The sequence below is a fragment of the Cinclus cinclus genome, chromosome 3 (genome assembly GCF_963662255.1).
Source record: "Cinclus cinclus chromosome 3, bCinCin1.1, whole genome shotgun sequence".
In the NCBI taxonomy this organism is placed as follows: Eukaryota; Metazoa; Chordata; class Aves; order Passeriformes; family Cinclidae; genus Cinclus; species Cinclus cinclus.
The window spans coordinates 39,064,803-39,084,552 of NC_085048.1; the positions used below are offsets into that span (position 1 = coordinate 39,064,803).

At 41.2% G+C, this 19,750-nt stretch overlaps 1 protein-coding gene across 7 annotated transcripts in view; it reads left to right on the forward strand.

The window, feature by feature from the left end:
- KLHL32 (kelch like family member 32) overlaps positions 1-19,493 on the forward strand; it is a 94,141-nt gene extending 74,648 nt beyond the window's left edge. For 5 of the 7 annotated variants that reach the window (XM_062488684.1, XM_062488689.1, XM_062488686.1 and 2 more), the window contains 5 exons: positions 2,459-3,185; positions 12,585-12,643; positions 15,028-15,220; positions 17,422-17,516; positions 19,332-19,493. In XM_062488684.1, coding sequence (XP_062344668.1) covers positions 2,459-3,185; positions 12,585-12,643; positions 15,028-15,220; positions 17,422-17,516; positions 19,332-19,493 — 1,236 coding nt within the window. The remainder of the gene's footprint in view (positions 1-2,458; positions 3,186-12,584; positions 12,644-15,027; positions 15,221-17,421; positions 17,517-19,331) is intronic. The other 2 variants (XM_062488690.1, XM_062488691.1) reach the window with 1 other exon arrangement.
- Positions 19,494-19,750: the final 257 nt, after the last annotated feature.

Consider the following 19,750-nt stretch of genomic DNA (forward strand, 5'->3'; position numbering starts at 1 on the left):
CTTGTGGTTACCAAGTCCTAGTTTACATTAGTGCCTGTTTTTTACAGAGTCTAATGTCTGTCATTGCAGCCCAAGTGATACCTCTGTGATGCCATTTTGGATGTGAGCAAAGGCATGAAATCAGAGTTCCAAAAGTAACCAGTCTTTTGGATGCAAGTACTGACAGATAAGAATTCAGTTTTTGTAAATTCTTCTGTCTCAGTATAGTAACCCACATATCATTTAGTTGATATATGCTGAAGATAGCCTGAATTTCTCCTCAATTTCAAGTGTCTGAATGATGAGAGCTAAGTGCCTTTCGGGAATCATTTGCATGCCTAAAGACACGGAATAGGAAGTTGCCTGATACAATTCAGTAGGAGACACCCGACACACAGGTTTGATGGACTTAGATCACCTGAATATCAAGCTGAATGATTTCAAGTCCAAACCCATTTTAAAATGTGTTTAATTACTGTATTTTTTACTAGGGGTAAAAAAACCAAATGCATGGATTTGAAGCTTGATACAGCATTTAACTGACTGAACTACTGTTGCATTTTTGATGCCCTTCATTGATTCTTTGTTTCACAGCATTTCACAGTGAAGAAAAAATGTTTCAAATTAATCTTAACAAGAGGGTGGTTTTGGTTTTTCATCTTCCTTCTCTGACAGAATACAGAAAAAGTAATAAATTTAATACATCATATATGAAAGCCATGAATAAAAGCAGCCTTTATTTTCAGCTCTTTTATGTGACATTCACAACGACAGTACAGGGCCATAAGATTTAGCTGAAATTTTTTTTTATTGCTCAGCTTATTAGAAATATCCACTCTACAAGTTCTGTGTCAAAATTATTTGAAGTATCAACTAGTTAGTCCTTATCCAGAACTAGTCAATGTCTTTGATAATGACTTGGATGAAAGAATAATGAGGGATTTATGTTCTCAGAAAATCAGAAGGTGAAATAGCTTTCTAGCACTTTTGAAAATACAGTTTGGATTGGGAATGATCTTGACTGGAGCAGTCGCCTAAAGTAATAGAGAGTTTGGTAATGACAGAGAAAGCATGATACTCTGTGGAAGTTCTGCAAAAAAAAAAAAAAAAAAAAAAAAAAAAAAAAACCACAAAAAACACCTAAACAAACCAAAAAAACAACCAAGAAAAAATAAAGGTGAGAATAGTACTCAGTCACAAGCTTAAATATAAATCAGCAACGTCATAGTGCACTGACAGTCTTATACAGTGATGTACAAGCAAGAATGCATAGATTGTGACAATCAAAGAGATTCTTCCAACCTATTCACCGCTACTACAGCCTTAAGAGGAAGATTATGTCCAGTTTTGTACAGCAAGCATTAAAAATTTCAGTAACAGAAAACTGTGAGCCAAGCAACAGAGATTTAGAAAATATGACCTAAGATGCATTGAAATACATTTTTCGTTCACTGAAGAGGAAACTCACACCAATATTAAAATGCATCTGAGGTGGAGAAGAAAAAGAAGGTAACAAAATGCTTTTCATTCTGTATGGGTGAATAATTTGCAAAGGTTGCTCTGGAATATAAACCCAAAGGTGGAAAATGGAGTGATGAGTTTAAGGGTTTAAAGCTTCTGCATATGTAAGAGGAAAATCTGTCTGAGCGGATATCAGAGCATGGGAATGGTTTTCCTGAGGAAGTTCTGGTATCTTTATTGCTGAATGTTTTCAAGAATAACTTAGACGACAGTCTTTGAAATGGTTTAGGCTGTTCCTAACCTCTTTTTAGGACTAGTTGGATTCAATAAGCTTTATGTGATTGGTATGCTATGTTAAACTTTAAATGTTGATACTAGCTGCAATTGCTGAATTGTTGCTTTCTGTCTGCCCCAAACTAGCAGGGCCTTTTCTGTGCTTCTCTCTTCTCTGACTTTATTTTTTTATCCCCTTACACCTTTCTACACTTTATAAATAAAATAAAGGAGAAAAAAATATTGAAGGATTCAGTATGTGATGTGTTACAAGTCTTCGGTGTTCTGTCATAAACAGGATTAAAGATGGAGGGCAGAAAAGGCTTTTCTTTGTAATCTTCTGACATTAGTCTTCTTTCTAGTGTACCTGTGGTATCCAATGATCCCATAGCCCCAGTGTTTATATTATTTTTCCAGTGGCTTGATTCAGGGATAGTATGGTCTCCAGCAACACTAACAGATTGCACAACGGGAGTGTTGCATAGCAGCTGATAAAGCTGTGGAAATTGTTTAGGGGAGCTGGTGCAATACAATGCTTTTGTATGCACACTGTATCTTTTTATGTGGACTAATAGGCTTTCCCAGCTGCTTTTTAGATAGATACCACGACTGAGGCAAGTATGTATCTGCTCTTGGAGTGCAAGCGAATTTCAAAAGACCATATTTTGACAGAATTGTATGCAAATAATGTGTGTCATATTTTTCCCTTCCTTCCCCCCTCATCCCCCACCCCCCCCACTTTTAGCTGGCTGTGAGGTGGTTGGAACACAACTGCCGCTACCAGTATTTGGATGAACTTCTCCAGTACGTGCGCTTTGGCCTTATGGATGTGGATACACTGCATACTGTAGCTCTTACTCATCCTCTTGTCCAAGCCAGTGAAACTGCAACTGCACTCATTAATGAAGCCTTGGCTTACCACCAGAGTGTCTATGCACAGCCAGTCTGGCAAACTGCAAGGACAAAGCCTCGCTTCCAGTCAGACACTCTTTATATTATTGGTGGGAAAAAACGAGAAGTCTGTAAAGTGAAGGAATTGCGATACTTCAATCCAGTAGATCAAGAGAACGTTCATATTGCGGGGATCGCTAACTGGAGCGAGCTGGCACCTATGCCGGTGGGGAGGAGCCACCACTGCGTTGCTGTCATGGGAGACTTTCTCTTCGTGGCTGGTGGAGAGGTAGAGCACTCCACAGGGCGCACGTGTGCCGTGAGAACCGTCTGTCGATATGACCCCCGCACTAACTCCTGGGCGGAGATAGCTCCGATGAAGAACTGCCGGGAGCACTTTGTGCTGGGAGCCGTGGACGAGTACCTCTATGCCGTAGGGGGCAGGAATGAATTGCGTCAAGTGTTGCCCACAGTTGAACGCTACTGCCCCAAGAAGAACAAGTGGACCTTTGTACAGTCCTTTGATCGGTCGCTCTCCTGCCATGCGGGATATGTGGTGGATGGTCTTCTTTGGATATCAGGTAGAAAACGTTTCACACAGTTTGAGGTACTAACAAAATACCAAAATACTGTCTTGAATTAAAGTAATAAATCTTTGGTTTATATGTCATGATAACTTTTCTTCGGAGAGGACAAAGAACTGAAGCCTCATTAGAAGTGTAGGAGCGTAATGTATACGTTGCACTTGGTGTTTCAGAGCTGCTGATACGATATGTGCTATCTCCAGTTGCCATTCATAAATCATAGTGAACTGGAATGATAATGCACTTTTGGACAAATTTCCAATGATAAATTATGTGTGCTTCCTAAAAACAAACAAAACCAGGCATTGTTTCTGTAATACGATCTGGTACTTTTGACAGTGACAGGACCCAAGGAAATTGCCTGAAGTTGTGTCAGGGGAGGTTTAGGTTGGATATGAGGAAAAAAGGTTCTTCACCCACAGGTTGATTGGGCCCTGGAACAGACTCCCCAGACAGGTGGCCTTAACTAGCCTGACAGAGTTTGAGAGGCATTTGGACAACACGTTCAGGCACATGGTGTGGTTCCTGACCCTGTGCAGGGCCTGGAATTGGACTTTGATGATCCTTGTGGGTCCCTTCCAACTCAGAGTATTCTGTAATTCACTAATTCCTGGTATGAAATGGAAAATTAAGCACTTGTTAGCTTGTGTTGTTCCAAGGGTTGCAAGCAGATGCATGATTTGGTCCCACTTGCTCTTGAGGATATTGCAACATGCCAAGATGACCATTTTTAGAAATCATTCATGGCTCTGTCCATAACAACTGCACAAGGCTGTCTGGATGTAATCACAGCTTTATGGCAGAAATAGATGAATGTATAGACCTTAAATAACGTGTAGTTTGCAACTGTGTCTTCAGTTGTTATGTTCCATTGATGGGGGTGGGAGGACTTAGTTTCCTCAGTCTTCCTAGTGGGTATTAGTTATTCTGGAATACAGTCAATGATGTCTTCAGAAGATTTGACAGAAAAATATTCCCTCTTTACTAAGAAGTGTGCCATGGAAGGTTATATAGTTATAATATTTATTAAGGAAGCTAATGAGTAAATGGGGCCAGCCCTTGAGGTAAATGTTCAGTGATTGACATCTTCACTGTAGATACCCTCTGGGGATTTTAATATGGTCTGGAATGCCTCCGATGAGAAGATGGAATATGAATGTAAGCTTAAGTTAGCTTCTTAGGCCTTCGCTGTGCTTCTCAAAGTGTGTAGTTCAGGCTGGCTAGTGTACCTGTCTGTTCCTATGGATTAAGTGCCTCATGGGAATGGATTCCCAAGCATTGGCAGGGGAATTAGCAGGTATCTATTTTAATACATACACACTAAAGTCAAGAATGATGGCTTTGTAATTAAAAGCAGGACAGAACACAGAAAATCGCCAAGATCCCTGGAAGATACTTTGGGTCGTTTTCTTTAGTGACCATCATTTAGAGAGTCTTGTAGAGTTTGTGCTGTGTGAATCCTGAGGTTAGACCCAGATACAGGAACGGGATTGCTGCATTAGGCTACCAGCTGGGTGTATTCAGAGCATTATCCTGATTATTCACTACTTTTCCTGCTTTATTAGTGGAGAGGGTAGTGTGTCTGCAGTGGGCACTTCAAATACATGGATGTAACTACTGTTGTGTCTTGATTGCTGGTTTTTTTCCTGTTTTGTGGTTTACATTTGTCAGTATTTATGAAGAATAGGACCTTTTAAAAATTATGTTAAACAATCTCACATAAAATCATTGAATGTACACTAAAAATCCATCAGTGTGGCCTTTCCTCCAGTAAATGAAAGACAGTAATAATTTTTGTCTTAATTTCATTAAAAGAAAAAAAAATACGACAAAACAAAGCAATCAGAACTCAAGAAAGTATTTGATAGCAATTTAAAATTCAAACATGGGGCTGGTTGAAGATTAAATTTAATCTTTCCAGATTTGCTAGGAAAGGGGAAATTATCCTGAAGATTAATTCATGTGCTTATTTATGTAGGTGAAATGCATGCATGCCAGTGTGTTTTAAATTCCACTTGTGTTTAGAAAATGATGCAGTGTGATATTGTGTTCAAGGATATGCCTCTAACAGAGCTGTAGAATCAGTGAAAGAGGTAAGTGGAAGCCTACTGGATGAATTCTTTAAGACTGAGTAAAACAACAAAAAAAAAATTATCAGTATAGTTCCATTTGTATTTGAAAATGCTACCAACAGTGGAATAAGGTAGACACTTTCAGTTTTTCAGTTGTATTTTGATAGGTTCTGAGAAAATGCTAAGAAGTTTTGAGTTGCTCAATTATGACAGGTTATTGTGAAGTACAAGAGCGTACTTACTGCACTGCACTTCAGTAGATATCAATCTGAATTTTTTCTCCCACCCTGAAGCCTGGTTGTGTATTGAATAGAGTTATTTTAAAAAGAAAAGTAGATGTAATAACTGTAGCTAGATTTCTATTATTAATTAATTGCTTAGGACCAGAATGTAGCTCATGGTACATGTACATTCAGGGGCAGGGGAATAGTACAGTGAGATGTTTTATTGTATCATAGTCACTGCAGGAAAATCCACTGTTCATCATTGCATATAAGATGTTAGCATAAAAGTAATTAGTAATGCAGGAGGGAACCTAATTTTGAAGTATGTGGCCTAAAATTAGGTAATTAAAAAATTAGTCGGAGTTAGAAATGTTTCTAAGCTGTATCCCTGCTGCTTTTTCTGGGAAATACAGGTCATCAGCAAAGAGCTCTCAAAGTCAGTCTGCTACTACCAGCTGGCAAGGGAACCGTGGAAATGTGCCCAGTATTTTAGTGAGGGAATAAATTAAATAGTGATAATATAAGTTTCTAGCCCTTCTATTTGTAGAGAGCATCATCAAAGCTTGATCTGCACACTGACCATTTACTTTCTCAGTGCCTCTGCTACAGCCGCATGCCCCCTTAAAGGCTTTGCTGATCGAAAGCTAACTACACTTAAGGGATTTTTCTTATTATTTGGATTAATTTTCAGCTTTGCTTTGCTGCTCCTTTGGGGCAAATATGACAAGGATTCAAAAATAATAGATAATAAAATCATGGCAAAGGCAGCAGGAAAGGAAAATGGACAAAACAAACTGCTGTATGAATTTACACACTGGCAGTAGGAAGTGAGTGGCTGGTGTTCAGGCTGGTGTTCTTAAGTTCCTAAGTGTTCCTAAGCTGCTACTACCTCTTTGGGGTTTTTAACCTGACAGAAGCAGATTAAAAGAGGGAGACTTTTGCACACTGGAACTAGTCAGTCCCTCTGCTCAGCACAAGTGGGTTCAGCCCTTGAGTTTTCTGAGTTCTATGTTTTCATATATATGTTATTATTTATTGCTTTTCCCCCACAGTCCTTATTTTATTTTCTTTTTAAAGAAAAATAAAACATGAAAATTTATTGAAGTAATGCGCTGGGGTTAATTTTCCTCATGGGAGCTAGTCTGGGCAGTGTTTTGGATTTGTGCTGGAAACAGCCCTGTTAACACAGGGATGTTTCTGTTATTGCTGAGCAGTGTTTCTACAGAGTGAAAGTGTTTTATAGTTCTCACCCCATGCCACCCCACCAGTGAGGAGGCTGGGGATGGGCAAGGGTCTGGGAGAGGACAAAGCCAGGGCAGCTGACTGCCGCTGACCGAAGAGATATTCCAGATCATGTGGTGTCATGCTCAGCATGTAAAGCTGGAGGAAGGAGGAGGAAATGGGGGGGTGTTCATAATGCTGACATTTGACTTCCCACATCACCATTATGCTTGGTGGATCCCTGCTCCCCTGGAGATGGCTGAACACCTCCCAGCTCATAGGAAGCAGTGAATTAGTTCCATATTTTGGTTTGCTTGTGTGCGTGGCTTTTGCTTTATCTGTCAAATTCCCTTTATCCCAACCCCAGAATTTTCTCAGTTTCACTTTCCCAATTCGCTCCCCCATCCCTCACTGGGGGAGTGAATGAGTGGCTGTGTGAGGCTGAGTTGCTGACTGTGGTTGAGCTACAACAAATAAGTTCTCTGTACTGACACTGCATTGGGCAGATGGTTTGGAAATTTTATAGAAAGGTGATTCTTCCAGGCCTCAGTTAACATCTGATGCCATGACCAATTTCACAAATGAATTGCATGCCATAGTGCTTGAAGAGTGAAATATTTCAGTGAAATATAAACAAAGTACATTTTGTACTACATTGGAGTTCAGCTTGACTAACAATCACTATCTATAAAAGCGGGGGAATATTTTCCATAAGAGCGAGGACTTGAACTGTGCCCATTTCCCAGCATCCTCTGTGGAGTGCACATGCAAACCTGGAGACCTCCTTTTCTATCCAGTTAACCTTCCTCCACTGGTATAGGTCTGGTGCCCCTGGGGACATCGAGGGGCAGGGAACCTCTGCCAGGCATTGCAGCTCTGGGCCATCCCTGCACCTGCATCTTGGGATAATGACACTTCCCCTTGCCTTAGGTGCTCCAGAGATTAGCACATGAAAAGTCTTGTTTAAAACAAAGTGTTACACTGGTGTTTTGCAGAGGCCTGACTTGTCTGACCTTAAGTGTGTCAGCTAAAATAACATCTTGACATGCACATAAAAACTCAGCTTGGAGGAAGGGGGTAAACAAGCCATCCCTGTACAGTTGCTTTGTACTTAATATAGGAGATACATATTTATTTTCAAACTTCAAGATTAATTACTTTAGTTTTTAAATTGTTGACGTTTTTTCCCTAATGGTGGAGATTTTGACTAAGGAAATGATGGTGATAACATATCTTGAAGACTTATTCTGAGTTTGCAAGTGATTTGGGATGAAAAGTATGACCTTACTATCTGTAGGCTGTCATGAAGTAAAGAATTTTTTCTCAGCAAAAGCCTATGAAATTATTTTATGAAAAATAGATCTGGTATAATAGGAGTTTACAGAATCTTATCCAAATTAAGTTTTACAGTGCGGCTGGCAGAGGATTTACTAGAAATGAGAGGTTAACAAGTATATCAAAATTGCCTTAGTGGCCCAGTCTTAGTCTCTGGATGTTCGTTATATATACGGACTTCATCTTTACTGTATTTGAATGAATGATCTCACACGTTTCAGTGATGGACATTATTGGTTTGATCATTGATTCTCCTTAGATTGAATGTAAACATTCAGCTTTAATGATTTAAACAAACGTAGGGCTTGTGCCCCTCTTTTTTGTGGCTCGATTGCATCTGGAGCCAAAGAGCACCAGAGCTGGTGTTGGCCTCTTCCAGGAGACTCCTTACCTTGGAGGAGAAGCTCCAGCTCAGCTGTCCTCACTGCACCTGGGCTGTCTGCAGTAAGAGGCAGCAGGTTTACATGTTGAGGAAGGATTATCTTGTGTTTAACACACAGACACCTAAGAAATGAGAGATTTCTGTTTTAAAATAGCAGAGCAACTTAGGGTACATGTCGTGGGTTTCTATATATTCCCTGGATTTTCTGGAAGGAGCACACATGGGAGCTTTTTGCCAACATGTAGTTTTACACGTCTCATTGAACTCGGATTCCTGCACGCAGCCTAGCACTTGGGGACTGCAGAGAGAGTTGTAATATTTTCTGGGGGATTTGGACTGGATTAGATTTTTCAAGTCATATGGGGGCCTTGCTAGGCCACGTTATAAATATGGCTTATAAATTGTCATTTAAGAAAACATTGAATCCTAAATGAATCAACATTTAGGAAAATGTTAAATGCTGAATGCCTCCTACCTTTCTCTTTGTAGAAGTGTGTCTTGAAGGGGTTTCTCAGTGAGGTTTGTGGAGTGTTTCTGGAGACTGTAGTAACACAAAATGTTTGTCAAGTGTGGGAAAGGGATGGAAGAAAATGTTTATCAAGTATGGGAAAGGGATGGACGAGGTGTGTTTTGGAATCCTTGAGCAATTTCCCCGCATAGAGTGGCACTGTTGCATGAGTTGGGAACTTAAAGGTCTTGGAAGGCTTAAAAAGAAATATTTACAGCCTAAAGGGAGTAAGAGACAGTTATTATGGCAATGTAAAAACACTGTGAGCCCATGGGTTGGATGATGGCCTTTCCATGAGGGTGTGCTCCTGTCTGTAAGAGCAAGAAAGACAGTCTTGTCCTGAAGATGTTCCTTGCCTCCCAGGAACTGGAGTCCTCAAAGCAAGCTGCTCATGTTAAAGTGGTGTAATCACCACTCTGTATATAAAAACAGCAAATGCTGACCAAACTGTAAATTTTCCATCATTTAACCAGGCAGACTTTTTTTTTTTTTTCTCCTTCTCTAACTGTTGGGTTACTACCACATTAGCTGTTCCTGCTTGACATCAAATTTAATAGCATAGTTTGTATTTTTAACTGCTTTCTCCCGTTAGGATGCCTCTCTGTCCTCTCCTTTCCTCATAGAAAACATGACAGAGAAGTTTAAGAAATTCCCTCAGAATTACCCCATTTCTTTTCTAAGAAAGCATGTATTATTTTTAGTACCATTTAAATTCTTTTCCCCCTTCTTTTCTTATTTTTAAGAGACATACTGTGGCTCTTTTGCCCTTTCCCAACTGTCTGTAGTATTTAAAAAAATAGTTCAAGAGGACATTGCAGACTTGTTAAATCTGAATTTTGGCAGAAAATTTTAAACTTTTGCTATAGCACTTCAAAGTTAGAAGGAACCAGAGTTTGAAAATTGATGCAGATATAAGATGGCATATTTAATGACAGATGTATCTATAGAAACCTGTTAAGATGCAGATTATCCCCCTGGGGAGGGGAGATCAAAACTGCCAATCTATAAAATATACTTGTTAGGGGAAGGCATGGAATCTATCTCTGCGAGCACTTTGATTGCCGGGGACAGTGTAGCAGCATGTGGCATCATAACCTAAGAGCAGACAAATCAGCTTGATGACTTTCAAAGCCAAGAATACTGCTGGAGGCAAGGGTACTCCAGTCTAGAAGAAATTAAAACATATAGAGACTGTTATTAATTCCAAATCTATTTTTGTGTAGTCAAATCTGTATGCAAATCCTTAGCATCTCATTTTGGCAGATTAATCTAAAAGTGAAGAGCGGTATGTGAAGGGAATGTAATGATAAAACACCAGAGATGAGCAATATTGCAGGGGAAAAGATGTAAGCTGTGTGAGGGACCCTTTGTGAAGAGAAAGAAATATTTTTGCTTATTTGCTTATTTTATTACTTTATGAGGAGGCAACACTCTTCATTCTCTTCTTCCTTCACATCTTTTCCCCCCAAATTAAGGCGTCATTTCTGAATGGAAATGTATGGCCAAGCATTGTGTTTCAAATGTGTCTCCTGTAGTTCTTACTTTTCAAAATACTAATCTGATGTCTCATTTTAGACATTGTGATGGGAGTGAAAATAACTGTATGAAAAAAATATCAGATTACAAAACAGATGTTAGAAAATATTGTTTTGTCTGTGTGGCTGATGACCACTAGGAATGTGAAGGCTGGCACAACAGTGTAGAGACAAATAACAGATTGTGAGATCAGACACAGGAGCACTCTTTGCTTTCCGGTGCCTGTTCCTGTGCGTGCATTTCACATGTGCTATGATGGGCAGGGTGTGGCACAGTGATGGAAACAGTTTGGGGAGACTACATCTCATCCTAGCTATCTCTCAGCCTGTGAGCATCTCTGAGCTGGGAGCTCGGGCTGCCACCCCTCTGTAGGTGCCCAGTACAGGCTGGTGCTTGCAGAGATGCACCCAAGTAACAGCATCATTACTCCTTGCTGCTACAGCTGAAGAAAAGACTCTAAAATAGATGCATCTGTAGTTTCTGCTTTCTATTCTTGGCCCCATTCAAGTTTCTTTGAGTGATCAGAGGGTACTTCTGTGTCAGTAAGTAGCTCAGCCCAGTAGGAGCAGATCAGCAGGTAAAACCAACTTGGCACCAAGTTCTCTACGTTTACTCCATGTACCCTTGACATTTTTTGCTTTGGACTAGGTTTGTTCTGGTCCTCTGTCTCAAATGTTCCCAGTACTCAGATGGTACAAAGCCAAAAAAACAGCTATTATTTCACACCCTTATGCTGCCATTAGGAACTGGAGCACAGCTGGTGCACATCTGGAGCAGAGCTTCTGGTTTAACTTCAATGCACACCAGTCCCAACCTACAGCCTAAAATGGCTTGGGGGAGGTGTCACAGTTGCTTCAAAATCACAATATGGCTTTGAACCAAAGTACTGCACTTGGCCTAACTAGAGGATGGAAAAATGAGGATTCCCCAGCACAGAGCTTGGGGATAAAAGGGAAAAAAACAACCCAGCAAGCTTAGTGGGGTTGGGCCATAGCTCAGCCAGCAGGAATGTATGTCACTGTGCTGCTGTCCTGGCTGAAACAGGATATACCCTCACAAAAAGGGAAGCGTCAACAAAATGAAATGCAATAAGATGAAAATCCTTCCTCTCATTGCTGTGGATTTTGTCCACTATTGGTACCATTAAAAATGTAATATAAACAGTTTGTCTGTCAGTGAGTGGCCACTGACATGCCCTAGTTCTGCCCAGAGCTCATGTCAGGATGAAGGTGAGATGCAGCTTGCAGGTTTTATTTCCGATTCCATCTTCCCATGGGCCCAGCGTGGTGACAGAGGGGGACTGGGACCTGTGGCAGTGCTGCAGTGACACCATGTCCCCAGAAGGCCTGAGCACATTCAAAAACATGTTTGCACAGGTAAGATAACAGACTGAAGAACTTGTCCATGTTTACTTAGTGAAATCTCCCATTAATTGTCTCTTTACTGTGTTGAGGTAAACAGATGGTTTGAAGCATCTACTTGGGTCAGACTGTTCTGAGATTTTCTGAGGTGCTTTACACCATGCTTTCTTATTTTCTTACTGAAAAGTAAATGGTAGGGCTGTTTCTGGTCACTGTGGAGGAACTTTCCAACCTAAGTTTACAACTAAACGAGGAGATTTTCTCTCTAGAATGCAAACTAAGTACAGAATTTCTTTCAAATGTTCAGATAAGTACAGTTGCACAGGCTGTGAACTGAGCTTTCTAACTGTCATGCTTCTGGTAAGGCAGAGCTTCTCTCTGACCTCTTCCTTCTTTAAACTGTGTCACACACCCTATGTTCCTTGGAACAGGAATGGGTTCTATCCTTGTATCTTGATGAAGGCTTAATGCACAGTTAAACAGGTCAATTTTTAACTCATTTTGGCCCAAGGAATTAGCTCTAGAAAGGAATGTATTGAGGGGTGTTAACTCATGCTGTTCTGTGTTTCTATATGTTTGACAAATGGAGTTGCTTTTTCCCTTGTAACCAGATTAAGAAGTGCAGTGGAATGTAAGCAGAAGTGGTGGTACATAATGTAATTGTTATCTGCAAATGAACTGATTATTTTGCTGTACCTGATATTGGTCCTGGCTTTGCTTTTATGAAAACATGTAACCTGTGTAAACTCTTTTATAGGAGGAGTAACAAATACTGCACAATATCAAAATAGACTCATGGTCTATGATCCTAAGCAAGTGAGTATCTGTGTTATATATGTTTTGTGTTGCTTCAAACAGATCTCTTGTCAAATACATACAAAGATTTTGTAAGGCTAAAGTGCTGACCATTTGAATTAGTGGTGTTTTCAATTCACTTTGTACTGATGTGTGAGTTTAACAGAGTAATGGAGACCCTGACAACTTATTACATTTTTTACGCCTGTAGGAATTGGAAACATCTTAGATTAAATACGGAAATGTTCTTTAAATCCCCAGTATTTATTTTGCTTGTTCTTTTTCTTTTTTTTTTTTTTTTTTGTAATCCAACAGCCCTGGGCAATGTGTACAATGTGTACTCAAAGTCAGTGTTCCAAAACGGCTCCTTGTCATTGGCATTTCTGTTTTGAATTGCATATATGGGCCTTTTTGTTTCCTGTATACTTTGAGAACTGTACTACCTGGCTGTGACTTCCTCTGCTGACTGCAAGGGTGCCTATCATTTCATTACCCAAGCACCTAAAATATCTTTTAGGGATTATTTCATACATTATGTATGTGTTTTGATTAGGTTAGCACGGCTCAGTAACCATTTCTGAGGGTTAGGGCATGGTTGTGCCCTCTTGCTTTGTGTTAGGAATTAAAAGTCCCAGGCTTGCAATCAGAGTTGCATAGCCTGATTTACACCCACGTGGAAGAGTACTGACTTTTCTGATTGTAGGATAGAGGCTTTGATTGCTGTATTTGGAACAAAATTGTTCCAGGAGATACTTCTGTGTGGTTCCCACTGACTTTTTAAAGCATAGCACATATGGGGCCTGAAGCAGAAAGCAGGAGATAACACACCAGCCTCGTTCTTTCTGAGGTGCAGTGTTATCATTGGCAACAAATGCTGACTGTCCTAAATCCAGGTAGCAATTACAGGCAGCAACCTTACTTTGCTTGTGAGGTGGACACCTATTTGGATAGCATGTCTCTATTGTGTACCATTCACCTGGACTCTTCACTTGCTAATGTGAAATTTACACCCCAAAATACCGCTGCTGGGGCTGCCTCAGCATGCCATGCTGGCGGCGAGTGAAGAGTTACAGAGGAATTGTGCACACGCATTCTTCAAAAGTCGTCTGCTTCGTGTTTGTACACACAAGCTCTCTTTAAAAATTCTGCTGGCATATTGTTTACGGTGGGTACTGGAAACCATCACATCTGCTCGCATCTCGCACGGAATCTCAATAGCTCTATCACGGAGCCCCGGCGCCTGCTCCTGCGCGAGGCCTTTGTGGCGAGTCGATAATGCCTGCCATCTGCCACCGAGCACACAGCTACCTGCCAACAAGCCGGCTGCGCTGACCTCTGCTTCCCCACATGCTGATTAGTATTCACACACCGCCTTATTAGAAATGACCCTGCCAGGCCCCTCTGTTTCGCTGCCTTTGCAGTGCTTTGAGGCTCACCTGGCAGGCACTGCAGTGGAGGAAGCTAAAGATATAATCAGGGGATGCAGGCAGGCTTTGCAAAGCAGATGGTGTCTATAGTCTGGTGTTAAGAGACTGGACTACTAATGCAAACATTAATGCCTAATATTCAACTATTACACATTGAAATGTATAGCTATATATTGTGGAGGTTAAAAGGCAGAAGGCTTAGAAACTCTGGAGTTGCTGAACATGTATCACCAAAAAAAATCCTCACAGATTTTTCACTTCCTCTACTTAAGTTAATCCTATCCAGGTTGTTAGATTTGGTAGGCATAGCAGGAGCAATTGTTTTCTCACATATATAAAATACTCTGCTTTGTCTTCCATGTCTTCCTGCCTCTTCTCTAAACAGGTAAAATTCTTGAATGTTATTAATGAGTAACAAAAATATGCAAAAAGTTGTAACTTTGTAAGTTGACACAAATAAAGGATTGACATTAGACCAAATGAATCATTTGAGAAGATTCTTTAGGAAATTATTTTTCCTGTTGCTTTATTCCCCAAGGATAAGATCAAATAAGCTTCTGAATAACAAAAGGCAGATGAATTTCTCTCCTAACAGAACTCACTAGTACAGATAATTTTAACACTGTATACAAGGGAGACATTTAATAGTTTGGTTTAAGGAGAATTTTCTAGTGAGTTATAAAGAAAACAAAAGACCTTTGAAACCTGATGAGCTAGACAAAAAAAAAAATAAATAGCGCAAGAAATGCCATTAAATTAATGAACTTAAATGTGAGAACTGTAAACTGTGTGTTGAAAGTCCACTATCCTTATTCAGTGTTAAAACCAACACACGTGTCTAGTATAGGAACAGAACTAGTATATGCACTTCTGATTCCTCACCAAGGGTAAGAAGAAACCAGTACTGTGCTGCTGTTGATTGCACTGCCCCTATACGTGTGTCTGAGCAGTGCTTAGACAAGCTCTCTCTCCTTCCAGAACAAGTGGTTAAGCCGTAGCCCGATGCTGCAGAGGAGAGTGTATCACTCCATGGCTGCTGTCCAAAGGAAGCTGTACGTGTTAGGTGGGAACGACCTCGACTACAACAACGATCGCATCCTGGTGCGTCACATAGACTCCTACAGCATAGACACCGACCAGTGGACCCGCTGCAGCTTCAACATGCTGACAGGTGAGCATTGCACAAAAGGGGAACTCACTGCTGAAACATCTTTTCCCTCTAGATGCCTTTATTACGTGGAACTCCATGAATATGCTACAAATGCTTCCAATTTAGGGACCATTGTTAGCCAAGAAGACACTTTCCATTACAGTTCTGGCATTCAGTGGTTTATAGAACATTTGTTTTAGCACATTGTACATTAAATTTTGAAGAAGGTGCAGATAAATGTTTTTTAATTAAGCAGTCAAAAATAATATGTCATAATATTACCAGTACTGTTAATTCTCCAAAAGCTTGCCTGTGGTATTGGCTTAGTTCCCTGTTTGAGTGTACAAGATACTGATGTATCTTCGCCATGTAACATCCCTTTGTAGTGGTTTCTGCTGGCATTATAGGGCAAAGCTTTCACTGAAATCTCTTAACTCTTGCTTATTTCTAAACAGTGTCTTCTTAATAAATTACCCAAAATGACGTGTCCTTGTTGGAATTCCATCAAGTCAGAAATCAATTGAGCACTTAGTCAACCATAGGATCTGTAAAGTTCTTCTTGACTTATTGGGAAGAACTGTTACACCTAGAACTTGCAAAAACTTGCAGCTCACTGTCCCTGCCACTCAGTCCACCAAATTCACTTCCATCTGATACAATTCCCAGATGCAGTATCCCTGTGAATCCCAGGCAGAGACATAGAATCATAGAATGGTTTGGTTGGGTTGGGTTGGGTTTGGAAGACATGTTAATTATCATCTAGTTCCAGCCCTCTGCCATGGGCAGGGACACCTCCCATTAGACCCAGGTTGCTCAAAGCCCCGTCCAGCCTTGGGCACTTCCTGGGACTGGGCATCCACAATTTCTCTGAGCAGCCTCACCACCCTCACAATAAAGACTTTCTTCCTAATATCTCATCTAAAACTATTCACTTCCAGCTTGAAGCAAATCCCCCTCGTCCTGCCACTACATGCCCTTTTTAAAAGTCCCTCTCCATCTCTCTGGTAGGCTCTCTGCTGGTAGTGGAAGGCCACAATTAGGTCACACTGAACCCAAGAGGAATGAGAGGAGCTCATTGTCTTCTTCAGGCTGAACAGACCCCAGTTCTCTCAGCCTTTCATCATAGGAGAGGTGCTCAATCTCTCTAATCAACTTGGTAGCCTCCTCTGGACTTACTCCAACAGGTCACTACCCTTCCTGTAGTAAGGTTCCCCAGGACTGGACACTGTACTCCTAGTGGGGTCTCACCAGAGTGGAGTAGAGGGGCAGAATCACCTCCCTGAACCTGCTGGCCACGCTTCCAGACAGGCATGTGACACATGCTCAGAGAAGCACCAGCAGTAGGGTTGCTTGGTTTCCAAGTCAGGCCATCAGAGTACTTGATGGACACTAGGGAGAGAGGCATAGATTAAGAAGGAATTACACATGATCAAACAGAACGAGTTTTTCATGTGTCTTTTGCTCACTAGTTAATTATTTTATTATGTGGAGGAACTGACAGCCTTTGAGAAGGATGTCATCTGATCTGCAACTGCAAAACCCTGGCACTGCAGGCGCCCTCCTCATTCTGGAGCTGACCTGCCCCACTAAAAACTGTGAGGCAGCCTTCTCTCCACTGCCTCCAGGTTGTTTCCACAACCTGTGCCTTAAGAAGCTACCTAAGCCTTTCTTTCTGTCAGTACAACTGGCAGTAAATGTGCCTGGTGAACTGTGTAGTGCAGTTTTTATTTAAGGCTGTATTTTTCCTTCAAAACTTCCATACTTGTCGGGAGACTGTTGCTATGGGGATGAACTTGTGCAGCAGCTCCTGTGATTTTCACCGTACTTGTACCTGGAGGAGTGGGGCTGAACAGGTGTGGGCAGCACGTGAGGGGCACTCAGCCTCTGTGGCTGTTTGGTTTTTCGTGTCTGATGGAGACTGAGGAGCAGGTGGGGACCATGCCTGTCACCTGTGACACACGTGAGGAGGGAGCAGATGGTCCCCTGCACAGCCACATAAATGCTTATCTTGGCTTATTACTCATCTGGGCAGCACCAAGCAGGGCTCCTGCAGAGAGCAAGGAACTGTCCCCACGCCTCACCTTCACTCCAACATGTTGGGAATTCTGAAACAGTCAAGTTACTGGCAGGAGTGTTTGCATCCCATTACAGAACTGCAGCGCTTGGTGTTAAAAGGGTTAATTAAACACTGAAAGTGGTTTCTATTTCCTTCTTTGCTTTAGGTCAAAATGAGTCTGGAGTTGCTGTCCACAATGGTAGAATATATTTAGTTGGTGGCTATTCGATTTGGACAAATGAGCCTTTGGCATGTATCCAGGTGAGCGATTTAGGGTTTTTTTTAAATCTTTTCCAATAATTTTGCAAGTATAAGTTTTGCACAGTTGTTATTAAAAAAGGAAAATACATGTGAAGAGGAGAGATTAAGGATATTTCTTATGCAGCCACTGAACCTGCATAAACAGAGAGGAAGTACTGTAGACATTAAAAGTATTTCCAGATGAGCTAATAGATACAATTCCTCTTAAGATATTCCAGTAAACCATGGTTGAATTGTCTTTCCTTTGGCAAGATTTGGATAAAATAATGTGTCTATATTCACCAATTACACAGTCAAGTTCAAAATTAAAAGAGTTGCTGAAATGGATGATGGGGCTAAGAATTTTTCAGCCCATATTGGGATTTTTCTTTCCTTTTCTTTCCAACTTGTGTTTCTGAAGGGCAGCCAGAGTTTACGAGTTGTTCATTGACCAAGCGCAGTCAGCCTGCTACCTGCCCTACTGCTTAGTGCTTTAAAGCTTCAGTGGAAGTTTTCTGATCCCTGCCCTAGGCAATGGGTTGTCCAATAAACTCTTCTGCTCTCCCATCTTTTATAAAAGCAGCTCACCCACAGATCCATGGCTTTCAGGTATTTTGATGCAGAAATTAGGAATTCTTATCTTTCTGCATGTTTCTGAGTGAAGCAGTTCTGCATGACAGGCACTGCTTTGTGACCATCTGGGCAGCTAAAGACAGAAACTCTTGTTTTTATCTCAGTTTCTGCACTTTAGCTGATAAACAACATTTTTATTAGCTTCCAACTTTTTGGATTTTAGAATTTCACCTCCAAACTGTCCCATAAGACTAGAAGTTAAGTTTAGCATAAGAAGGGAGTATAACAGGTTGCCAAGCTGCTGGTCCTATATTGAACGCTTAGTAGCATGAATTCATAAAGACTAAGATAAATGCAACATAAACAGTGAAAAACATGTTCTCGTCATTAGCATAATTGTGTTTTAGCAAGTTGCTGGATACCATACCAAAAATTTTATTGGAAAAAGTGATTCAGGCTGGCTTGGTTATAGCTGACGTATAATGCTTAGATGGAGTAGTAGAAAAGTACAGAGGTAGCAGCTGTGCTCCACTGGTGAGCTCGTATATAATCAACAGGTACTTTGCAGTATTGCACCTGGGTTTTAATACAGCTTAGTGACATCAAAAATAATCCTGGGATCTTGCTTTCTTAAATGGACATTTGTCCACGTCCCCAGACTGGTCGTGAACTGGCAGCCTGCCTGTCACAGTCCCCACATAAAAGGGAAAAGAAATAAAATGAGTGATTTGGCAGAGCTGTGTGTGCCGTCCCTGCTCAGCTGTTGGCAGTGTGCCTGGCTTTAACCAGCAAAACTAGCCCTTTTATCTTCCACTTGAGGAAAACTGAGGTTGCTTTCTCCTTTGGAAGAAAAAATTCCACTTTTTTCAAATACCTTTACTTACTTAAAGTCAGTAATTTATTTGGCATTCCCATCTTCCATAGGGATTATGTGCCCCCTATATACCTTGGAGCTGCCAAAAGATTTGTGCTCTGTGCTGACAGGAGCCCTTCTGTGCAGAGTAACCCACTTGCACAGCTGCACATTCTCCTGCCAGGAAGCAGGATCCAATGTCTTTGCTTGCTCGCGAGTGCCTGAGCACTCAGGTTTTGGGTTGGGTGATGAGAACAGCAAATGGATCACCAGATCCATAAATAATCTAAAAATTATCTGAAACTGCCTTTCTTCTGGGATTAATAGCAAATACATGAGGTGGGTGCCAGCAAATTTGTTTCAGCTTTCTTCTGCAATCCCAAAAATATTTTGTATGCTTTGCCATGCAGGTGCTGGATGTTAGCAAGGAGGGGAAGGAAGAAGTATTCTATGGGCCTACGCTCCCCTTCGCTTCCAATGGAATAGCAGCCTGCTTTCTTCCAGCTCCTTATTTCACGTGCCCCAACCTTCAGACTCTGCAAGTGCCTCACCACAGGATTGGCACAATGTGACACATTCCTTGTGCTTCACAGAATCGGAAGTGGAGGGGGAAAACATCAGACCCTGTGTATAGAAGGGTTTCTCTGGGTCAGTGAGAAGAATCAATCCACTTGGGCTGCTGCTTTATACCATCACACATTTGTCTTACAGTTGGATCACAGCAGGCAGGAAGGGAGTTACAAAGCCTGTGTGTGGTTTCTCTCCTTGGCCTCAGATGTAGAAACAGATCTGTGAGAGCGTTGTGCATTTCTGCTGGTGACTGACTACT